Below are 11,540 nucleotides of genomic sequence, written 5' to 3' on the forward strand. Positions count from 1 at the left end.
TCCTTTAAGTACAAAAGTCCTAATCAAAAGGATATGTTGTAAACCAAAACAAGAATTGCATTTTTTGTAACAATGCGGAAATTGAGATTAATTTGGAGATTTCCAATTACTGTATTTTTGTAATGATTTGAGATGCCGATGTTGGACTGGGATGTACAAGGTTAAAAATCACACAACACCAGGTTATAGTCCAACAGGTTTAATTGGAAGCACACTAGCGTTTGGAGTGCAGCTCCTTCATCAGGTGGTTGTGCTCCACAACCGCCTGATGAAGGAGCGACGCTCCGAAAGCTAGTGTGCTTCCAATTAAACCTGTTGGACTATAACCTGGTGTTGTGTGATTTTTAAGTTTGTGTTTTTGTATGAAGTATTTAAATCAGTTTCACATTTGATCCTGTCCTACACTTGATAATAATCCAAGAATAACTATACAGAAGCTTAGAATTTTGCAAACTGGGATCAACAACTATTTGAATCATTGTGACATGGCAACTCAAGAAGGTAAAAGCAGAAATTGCTGGCACTGAAGAAGGGTCACTCGACGCGAAATGTTAACTGTGATTTCTCTCTGAGATGCTGCCAGACCTGCTGAACTTATCCAGCAATTTCTGTTTGTGTCTCTGATTTACAGCATCTGCTGTCTTTTCAGTTTTTATCTCTAATGGAGGTATTCATTCATCTTACTCTTGTTTTTAAAAAGTTAATTTAACTTCCGTATCCACCGGTGATTAGGTGCAATGTTGTGTTGTAACTGTTTTTGAGTTTCCCCAATATCTCCTTCATTTTTTTCTTGCAGTCTTAAATTTCTGCCCACTGTTCATTAACTTGCTTCCAGTTGATGTTCCACTTAGCTTTCTCCTATTTTATTTTCTCATGTAAATCTGCCATTGTAATCCTCAAAGTCCTTGTCCATTAGCATCATTTTGCTCTTACATTGCTAACTAGGACAGGAAGTATTCATGAGGGTTTTATTAGTATTGTTAACTGCAGTACTTTACATGATCTTTAGGCTAACCACCACCACCATCCATGCAGATCCTAGGCAGAGGTTTCTCTGGTTTCACCCTGAGGAATCTCCAGGAGATATTAAATGCTATGTTTTCCTTTTTAAAATTTATTTTGAGATATTTTATTGATCAGTGTTGGAATTTAGCCATTTAATGCAAATGAGGTAGTATATCCTCTTGCAGAATAACCTAACTGTGGTTTTAACATGGATTTTTATCGGGAAAAATGTTTCACTTAGTCTTTTCATTATCATCATGATTTTCAGCAGTGCAATTCCAATTTTAAGTGAGGAAACCCGATATACTATTTGTTTAGATCACTCAGTGATGTACAGCAGGGAAACAGACCCTTCGGTCCAACTTGTCCATGCCGACCAGATATCCAACCCAATCTAGTCCCACCTGTCAGCACTCAGCCCATATCCCTCCAAACCCTTCCTCTTCACATACCCATCCAAATGCCTTTTAAATGTTGTAATTGTACAAGCCTCCCCATAGCTCAAATCTTCCAAACCTGGCAACATCCTTGTAAATCTTTTCTGAACCCTTTCAAGTATCATAACATTTTTACAATAGGAAGGAGACCAGAAGTGCATGCAATATTCCAACAGTGGCCTAACCAATGTCCCGTATAGCTGCAACATGACCTCCCAACTCCTGTACTCAATACTCTGACCAATAAAGGAAAGCATACGCATTATAAAGTCATACAACAGGGAAATAGGCCCTTCGATCCAACTCGTCCATGCCAACCAGGTTTCCCAAAATAAAATAGTTCCATTTACCTGCATTTGACCCATATCCCTCTGAACGTTTTCTATTCATGTCCAAATATTTTTTAAATGTTGCAACTTAGAGTAACAAAATTTCTTCTGATTTCTTGATGACTGTCATTATGGGTTCTAGTTATGTTCCTCATGATAAGCGGAAGCATTCCCTTTGTATACACGCTATCAAAATTCTACACAATTTTCAAGACATTGACTATCGGCTCATTGGTTAGCACCGCTGCATCACAGCACAAGGGACCTTAGAACATAGAACAGTACAGATGTTGTGCCGACCACTGATCCTCATGTATGCACCCTCAGATTTCTGTGACCATATGCATGTCCAGTAGTTTCTTAAATGTCCCCAATGACCTTGCTTCCACAACTGCTGCTGGCAACTCATTCCATGCTCTCACAACTCTCTGTGTAAAAAACCCGCCTCTGACATCCCCCTTATACTTTCCTCCAACCAGCTTAAAACTATGACCTCTAATGTTAGTCATTTCTGCCCTGGGAAATAGAATTGGTGTGGACTTTGCACATTCTCCCCATGTCTGCTTGGGTTTCCTCCGGATATTCCAGTTTCCTCCTGTAGTCCAAAGATGTGCAGGTTAGTTGGATTTGCCATGCTAACTTGTTCATAGTGTCCAGGGGATGAACTAGTCATGACGGGTAGGGTTACAGGAATAAGGTGTGGGACTGCCACTGGCTGGTATGCTCTAAAGAGGGGCTGCATGGCCTCTTTCCATACTGTAAGGATTTTATGATTTTTCTCTGATTTTTCTGCGTCACCTCTTGACACGGAGGCACAGGGTGAATGTGCAAACTCCACACAGACATATGCCTGAGGCTGGAATCGAATCCAGGTCCTTGGCGCTGTAAGGCAGCAGTGCTAACCGCTAACCATGTTGCTGCTCTCCAGTTCAGGCCTTGTGCTTTTCTTTTTTTAATCACCATCCGTATTTGCACAGTTTTAAAAATTAATTCAGGTGATGTAGGCTTTACTGGCTATGCTAGCACTTATTACCCATAGTAATAGCCCTTTAAGGTGGAAATGAGTTGTCTTTCTGAATTGCTGTAGTCCATGTTGTTTAGATAGGCACACCATGTTCGTGGAGTGGGAGCACCATAATTTTGAACCAAAAATCCTGAAGGTATTTAAGATAATTTCCAAGTCAAGATGATAAAATGCTTGTAGTGGAACTTGCAAGGGATGCTTGCAAGGTCTGCTGCCTTTGTCCTTCCAAGTGCTCAGGATTATGGGTTTGGAAGGTACTGTTAAGGTACTGTTTACTGTTAAAATTCATGGGCGGCACGGTGGCACAGTGGTTAGCACTGCTGCCTCGCAGTGCCAGAGACCCGGGTTCAATTCCCGCCTCAGGCGACTGACTGTGTGGAGTTTGCACGTTCTCCCCGTGTCTGCGTGGGTTTCCTCCGGGTGCTCCGGTTTCCTCCCACAGTCCAAAGATGTGCAGGTCAGGTGAATTGGCCATGCTAAATTGCCCGTAGTGTTAGGTAAGGGGTAAATGTAGGGGTATGGGTGGGTTACGCTTCGGCGGGTCGGTGTGGACCTGTTGGGCCGAAGGGCCTGTTTCCACACTGTAAAGTAATCTAATTTCTGAGCCACTATTGTTACTGTGCATCAGTGACAAAGAAAGTGAACATCTGTGGATGTGGTGTGAATCAAGCTGGATGGTTTCAATTTCCTTGTTTTGCTGGAGCTACACTCATCCAGGCATATGGGGAGTATTCCAACAGACTTCAAACTTCTGCCATGTAATTGGTAGATAGACTTTGCAGAGTCCATAGTGACTTAGTCACTGCAGGATTCCTACTCTCTGTGCTACAACAGCATGTCAATATTTATTTGAAAACGAAAAGGCTGTCTATGCTGTAAATCAAAACCAAAAACAGAAGTTACTGGAAAAACTCAGTAGGTCTGTGGCAGCATCTGTGAAGAAAAATCAGAGTTAATGTTTCGGGTCTGGTGACCCTTCCTTAGAGCAAGGGTCTGTTTTTGTGCAACATTTATTTGGCTAGTCCAGTTCAGTTTCTGATCAGTGGCAACCTCAGGGTGTCGATCGTAGTGAATTCAGCCATGGTTATGGCAGTGAATGGCAAAAGACAATCATGAGATTACACAATAAAACAATCTTGAGAGGTTTTCCATCACCAACAGTACTACTTCCTCAAATTAATGTTCACCGGGAGGTATTATAATTGCCTTACAGTCCATTTTAGGAATTTAGTCATTTGGTTTGCAGTCAAGCCCTAAGCCTAAATTGTACTTCTACGTCCAGGGAAATCTAAGTACTGCAAAACATAAGACACTCATTCTTCATCTAGAAGAAGTTGATGTGATTTTGCTAATTACTTCTGAATCTCATGCTACTATAATAGTATATGTCCTGTTAGATCTTAGTATTCTACATTTAGGATCACTGAATACTATGGGCAATTTAGCATGGCCAATTCACCTAACCTGCACATCTTTGCATTGTGGGAGGAAACCGGAGCACCTGGAGGAAACCCACGCAGACACGGGGAGAATGTGCAAACTCCACACACACAGTCACCCAAGGCTGGAATTAAACCTGGGTACCTCGCACTGTGAGGCAGCAGTGCTGACCACTGAGTTGACATGCTGCCCCAAACAAATTAGATTTTTAATATTTATTCATGGGGTAAATTGGGAAGTTGCGCAAATTGAAGCAAGTAATTGATGCACAATAAATATTCCTTCTTAGATTAGGGGAGGGCATGGCCTAGTGGTATTATCGCTAGCCTGTTGATCCAGAGATCCGGTGGTGTCCCAGGGATCCGGGTTTGAGTTCCACCATGGCGGGTGGTGGAGTTTGAATTCAATGGATATAGAACATAAAACAATACAACACAGAACCTCGATGTTGGCCCTCGATGTTGTACTGACCTGTGAACTAATCTAAGCCCATCACCCTACACTATCCCATCATCATCCATATGGTTATCCAAGGGCTGTTTAAATGTGGCTGAGTTAACTACATTGGCAGGCAGGGCATTCCACGCCCTTACCATTCTCTGAGTAAAGAACCTGCCTCTGACATCTGTCTTAAATCTATCGCCCCTCAATTTGAGGCTGTGCCCCCTCATACAAGCTGATGTCATCATCCTAGGAAAAAGACTCTCACTGTCCACCCTATCTAATCCTCTGATCATCATGTATATCTCTATTAAATCCCCTCTTAGCCTTCTTCTCTCCAATGAGAACAGACCCATGTCCCTCAGCCTTGCCTCATAAGACTTTCACTCCAGACCAGGCAACATCCTGGTAAATCTCCTCTGCACCTTTTCCAATGCTTCCACATCCTTCCTGTAATGGGGCGTCCAGAATGCACACAATACTCTAAGTGAAGCTGCACTAGCATTTTGTACAGTTGTAGCATGACATCACAGCTCCGGAACTCAATTCCTCTAACACACCGTATGCCTTCTTAACAGCACTATCAACCTGGGTGACAACTTTTAGGGATCCATGTATATGGACACCAAGATCCCTTTGCACTTCCACACTACCAAGAATCTTTCCATTGACCCAGTATTCTGTTTTCCTGTTATTCTTCCCAAAGTGAATCACCTCACATTTATCTGTGTTGAACTCCATTGCCACCTTTCAGCCCAATTCTACAGTTTATTGAAGTCTACCTGCAACCTGCAACATTCTTCTACACAGTCCACCACTCCACCGACTTTCGTATCATCTGCAAACTTACTAATCCATTCACCAATGCCTGCGTCCAAGTCGTTTACAAAAATGACAAACAGTAATGGTCCCAAAACAGATCTTTGTGGCACACTACTAGTAACCAGACTCCAGGCTGAGTATTTTCCATCAACCACCACTCATTGCCTTCTAACAGAAAGCCAGTTTCTGATCCAAACTGTTAAATCACCTTCAATCCCATGACTCTGTATTTTCTCCAACAGCCTACCACGTGGAACCTTATCAAAGGCTTTACTGTCGTCCATGTACACCACGTCAACTGCCCTACCCTCATCCACAAGCTTCTCAAAAAACTCAGAGGTTTGTGAGACACGACCTTCCCTTGACGAATCCACGTTGACTATTTCCAATCAAATTGTTGCTTGCTAGATGATTATAAATCCTATCTCATAATCCTTTCCAAAACATTTCCTACAACAGATGTAAGGTTCATTGCTCTGTAATTACTTGGGTCATCTCTACTGCTCTTCTTGAACATTTACAATCCTCCAGTTCTCTGGTGCTAAACCTATAGACAGTGGCAACTCAAAGATCATGGCCAAAGCTCGGCCATCTCCTCCCTCGCTTCCCAGAAAATTGTCAGAAAAATCCCATCCAGCCCAGGGGACTTAACTACTTTCACTCCTAGAATTGATAACGTCTCAATCCTTTCCAGTCTAATAGCCCGTATCTCAGTCTTCTCCTCTACAATATTCTCCTTTTCCCGAGTGAAAACACAGGGTCCACACGTAACTTCCCACTTCTATCTTTGACAGGCCCTGTTCCTACCCTAGTCGTCCGTTTATTCCTCGCATATCTATAGAAAGCTTTAGGGTTCTCCTTTATTCTACCTGCTAAAGTTTACTCAAGTCCCCTCCTTCCTCCTCTTAACTCTCTTTAAATCCTTTCTAGCTACTCTGTAACTCTCCATCGCCTCATCTGAACCATCTCACCTCGACATTACATAAACCTCTCTCTTCCGCTTTACAAGAGATACAATTTCTTTGGTAAACCACAGTTCCCTTATCACTTCCTGCCTGCCTGACAGGGACATACCTATCAAGGACACACAATATTTGTTCCTTAAACCAATGGTACATTTCAATGGTCCGATCCCCTGCATTTTGCTGCCCCATTCTATGCCTTTTAAGTCTTGCATTACAATTGCCCTTCTCCCATCTGTAACTCTTGTCCTGTGGCATGTACCTATCCCTTTCCATCGCTAAACTAAACGTAACTAAATTATGGTCACTCTCTCCAAAGTGCTCACCTATAACTAAATCAAACATCTAGCCTGGTACATTACCAAATATCAGATCCAGTGTGGCCTCCCTTCTTGTCCACTCTTCGACATATTGTGTCAGGAAACCTCCTGCACACATTGGACAAAACGTGATTCATCCAACGTACTAGAGTTATCACATTTCCAGTCAATGTTGGGGAAGTTAAAGTCCCCTATAATGACCACCCTGTTCCTTTCCCTCCTGCTCAGAATTGATTTGCCAATCCTCTCCTCCACATCCTTGGAACTTTGCAGAGACCTTTACAAAACGCCTGGCAGCGTGACCTCTCCTGTTTCTAACCTCAGTCCATACCATATAATTTCAGTAGATGAGTCCTCATCAGAAGTGTTTAGCCACTGTTATACCATCCTTGACTAACAAAGCCACACCTCTCCCTCTTTTATCACCTTCCCTGATCTTAATGGAAGTTCTAAACCCTGGAACCTCCAATATTCAGTCCTGACCTTGCTCTATCCATGTCTCAGAAATGGCCACAATATCAAAGTCCCAGGTACCTATCCATGCTGCAAACTCATCTACCTTATTCCGGATACTCCTGGCGTCCATACAGCGATATCTGAAATTAAGGGAATTCATTGTCAGAGGATCCTTTCTGGTTCACTGGTGTCTTTTGGGGAGGGAGGCTGCTATCCCTATCTGGTCTGGCCTACATGTGACCCGTGGCAGTGTGGTTGGCTGTTGGCTGCCTTCTGGATAATGGGGGTGGGCAATAGATGCTGCTTGGCCAGCAATGCCCTCATCCCATGAATGAATAAAGAAAAAAAAAAGTAGGTGTGTGGAACAACCTGTGCTTTGTATGTATGCATTAATTCTTTATTGATCAAACTTTGTTTTAGAATAAGCAGGACAAATACCTTTGCAAATGGGGTATTGAACTCTGGGAATTAATCTTGAAGTTCATCCATATGAGTCCCAGGCGATTAAATCACATCAGACTCACCAAATGCATTTTTCTGTTCGCGTTTCGTAAATCCACAGCTTGTATCTGTATAAAAGTGGAATAAAAGGAGGAGAGGCCGGGAACGTACAATTGAAATGAAGAGCTGGGTCCTGCTGTTATGAACTTGTACACACTTGGGACTTTAGTCAGTTCTGAAAATGATTGGTATGATATGGGACAAATGCACCATATTTACCCCATCATGGACCTCATTTGGCTTCTTGTGGTTAGCACAGCAATACATTCCCTAATAAAAGTTTAATGAGACAAGGAAATAGAGTCATAGAGATGTACAGCATGAAACAGACCCTTCGGTCCAACCCGTCCATGCTGACCAGATATCCGAACCCAATCTAGTCCCACCTGCCAGCGCCCAGCCCATATTCCTCCAAACCCTTCCTATTCATATACCCATCCAAATGCCTCTTCAATATTGCATGGTTTTGACTGCTGTGATGTTGCTTCTTGTCTCTGAACCTGATTTCAAGGTGCTGGGATAATTCCAGTCAATATTTCTGGCTCAGAGACCTCTCAATTACCAACCAAACAAGATTTCAAATGAATTGAAGAAAGATTTCGTTGTGGAAACATCTTTTTATGAAATAAGAGTGAGACATTCGAGTAAATAATGGAAACTGAAGAGTTGATAACTGAGATAAAGTAGCGTGATGCAATACAAAATTAAAAAGAAATCTGAAATGTTCAGGTTCCCCTCAAATATGCCTTTAAAAATGCTCATCTGATCACCTTCTATATTTGGATGGCAGATTTTTTTTTTACAGAAATTGACTTGGGATTGCTATTATCAAGCATGTAAGCTATGTTGTAAAAACACAGTGCTGGAGAACCTCAGCAGACATCATCTATGGAGAGAGAAAAAGTTGATGTTTTGAGTCCAATGTGACTCTTCACATCATATCAGATTTGAAACATTAGTTCTGTTTCTGTCTATACCCAGACCCTGCTGAGTTTCTTCCTCTTTTTATTCATAAGACCATCAGTGCAAACATTTGACCATTTGGCCCATTGAGTCTGTTCTGCCATTCGATCATGGCTGATCGATTTTTCAACCCTATTTTCCTGTTTTCTCCCCGTAACCTTTGATCCCTTGGCAATCAAGAACTTATCTATCTCAGTCTTAAATATACTCAATGACCTGGCCTCCACAGCCATCTGTGGCAATGCATTCCACAGATTCACCACTCTGGCTAAAGATGTTTCTCCTTATATCCATTCTTAAAGGTCTTCCCTTTTACTCTAAGGCTGTGCCCTTAGGTTCTTGTCTCTCCTGCCAATGGAAACATCTTCCCAACATCCACTCTGTCCAGGTCTTTCAGTATTCTGAAAGTTTCAATCAATCAGAATCCACCCCCCCCCCCCCCCACCATATTTCTAAACTCCATCGAGTATAGACCCAGAGTCCTCAAACATTCCTCATATGTTAAGACTTTCATCCCTGTGATCATTCTTGTAAACCTCCTCTGGACCCGCTCCAGGGTCAATATATCCTTCCTGAGGTATGGGGCCCAAAATTGCTCAGATTACGCTGATTGTGGTCTGACCTGAGGCTTTATAAGGCCTCAAAAGTACATCCCATCTCTAGTATCTACGGTACATAGTTTACAATGTATAAAAGCTGTGTCCAGAGCAACTCAATCCAGTGATGTGCAGGTTACGTGAATTGGTTAAGCTAAATTGCTCATAGTATTCAAGGATGGGAACGTCTGTGTGGAGTTTAGATTAGATTAAATTAGATTAGATTCTCTACAGTGTGGAAACAGGCCCTTCGGCCCAATAAGTCGACATCGCCCTTCCAAAGAGAAACCCACATAAACCCCTGACCCTATATTTACCCCTGACTAACGCACCTAACACTGTGGGCAATTTAGCATGGCCAATTCACCTGACCTGCACATCTTTGTATTGTGGGGGGAAACCCATGCAGACACAGGGAAAATGTGTAAACTCCACACAGACAGATAGGAATCGAACCCAGGACCCTGGTGCTGTGAGGCAGCAGTGCTAACCACTGTGCCGCCCCAACTTGGGCTGAAGGGCCTGTTTCCACACTCTAGGAATTCTAAGATTGCCTAGCAATGAGTTAGTTAAACTTAAGTGTTAGCGTTAGATTGGTCAATGTTGAGTGTTTGTATTCCAAACCAAAAATAAATATCATTGAAATGAATTCAGTTCTTGTACAATGGTCATTTTTAATGGTCATAACTCTGCAGGCATTTTTTATAACCTTTTTCTCCAGTCAGTAATTCACAGCAATCAGATCGACAAGTTTTTTATAGCTGGAATCGTAACTGGCAGGTAGGAAGATGATTGTTGTTGCTTGGAGGACAGTCATCTTAGTACTAGGAATCTCAGCAGGAGTTCCACAGGCCCTACCATCATCAGTTTCTTTAATGGCTTTTCCTCCATCACAAGTGGGGATATTTGCTGATGATTGTTCAATTTTCAAAGCCTTTCATGACTTCTCAGATATTAAAGCAGTCCATGTCTAAATGCAGCAAGACCTGGACAATGCCCAGTCTTGGGATGAAAAGTGGCAAGTAACATTCACGCCACACAAATGCCAGGCTATGACCATCACCAATAAGAGACAGTCTAACCATTGTCCCTTGATCATCAATGACTTTGCCATCACTGAATCCTGCACTGCCAACACAACTATTAATCAGAAACTGAACTGGACTAACCCATATAAGTACAAAGGCTTGGAATCGTGCAGTGAACAAATCACCTCCTGAGTCTCCAAATCTGATCCACCATCTACAGGACAGACATCAGGGGTGCTTGGATGAATGAAGCTTCAACAGCACTCGGGAAGCTTGACACTATCCAGAATAAAGCAGCTCACTTGATTGGTGCCACTAATGCTCAGTTGCATCAATGTGTACCATTTGCAAGATATACTGCAGAAATTGACCACAGTTTCTTAGATACCACCTTCCAAACGGTTGACCACTTTATCTACAAGGACAAGAGCAATGGATTCATGGGAACACCATTTGCAAGATCCTCTCCAGCCGCTCACCATCCTGATTTGGGATATCTCACCATTCCTTACATAGAAATGTGAAAAACAGGAGCAATTGAGGCCCAAACTTTGAATGTTTGGAAGAAGGGTTTAGGCAGACGGCTCAAAGAGTCATGAGAGAAAGTAGGACCAAGAGTTATATGATCAGCGGCACGGTGGCTGAGTGGTCAGCACTGCTGCCTCATAGTGTCATGGACCCAGGTTGAATCCCATCCTCAGAGGACTGTCTGTGTAGAGTTTGCACATTCTCTCTGTGTCTCTGTGGGTTTCTTCCGGCAGCTCCGACTTCCTCCCACAATCCAAAGATGTGTGGGTTAGGTAAATTGGCCATGCTAAATTGCCCAAGGTCCTGGGTTCGATTCCTATCTGTCTGTGTGGAGTTTGCACATTCTTCCTGTGTCTGCATGGGTTTCCCCCACAATACAAAGATGTGTAGGTTAGGTGAAGTAGTCAGGAGTAAATGTAGGGGAATGGGTCTGGGTGGGTTACTCTTTGCAAGGTTGATGTGGACTTGTTGGACCGAATGGCCTGTTTCCATGCTGTCGGGATTCTATTTTATTCGATGATTTTATTCGATGATTGTATTAAGTCATGTTCATATATTGAATGACACAGATGGTTTGAAAGTTGAATGGCCTTCTCCTCCTGTTTTGTGTTTCGACATAATAATCCTTTATAAGGGCCACAGCTAAAAAAAGTAAATATAATTTATTCTGACAACATAATTATTTATT

At 42.5% G+C, this 11,540-nt stretch overlaps 1 protein-coding gene across 15 annotated transcripts in view; it reads left to right on the forward strand.

Annotated features, from left to right (window-relative positions):
* Positions 1-11,540, forward strand: part of lyrm7 (LYR motif containing 7) — a 41,215-nt gene that overhangs the window by 25,721 nt on the left and 3,954 nt on the right. For 9 of the 15 annotated variants that reach the window (XR_015760357.1, XR_015760358.1, XM_087996917.1 and 6 more), the window contains one exon: positions 5,741-5,837. The exons of the other annotated variants lie outside the window; for them this stretch is intronic. Coding sequence is in view for 7 of the 9 variants with exons in the window: in XM_087996917.1 (XP_087853043.1) it covers positions 5,741-5,837 (97 nt within the window). In the remaining 2 variants the exon portion in view is untranslated. The remainder of the gene's footprint in view (positions 1-5,740; positions 5,838-11,540) is intronic. 15 annotated transcript variants of the gene reach the window in all.

The sequence above is a fragment of the Chiloscyllium plagiosum genome, unplaced genomic scaffold (assembly GCF_037043375.1).
Source record: "Chiloscyllium plagiosum isolate Xiang-an unplaced genomic scaffold, Cpla_swu_hap1 HiC_scaffold_2, whole genome shotgun sequence".
NCBI lineage: Eukaryota > Metazoa > Chordata > Chondrichthyes > Orectolobiformes > Hemiscylliidae > Chiloscyllium > Chiloscyllium plagiosum.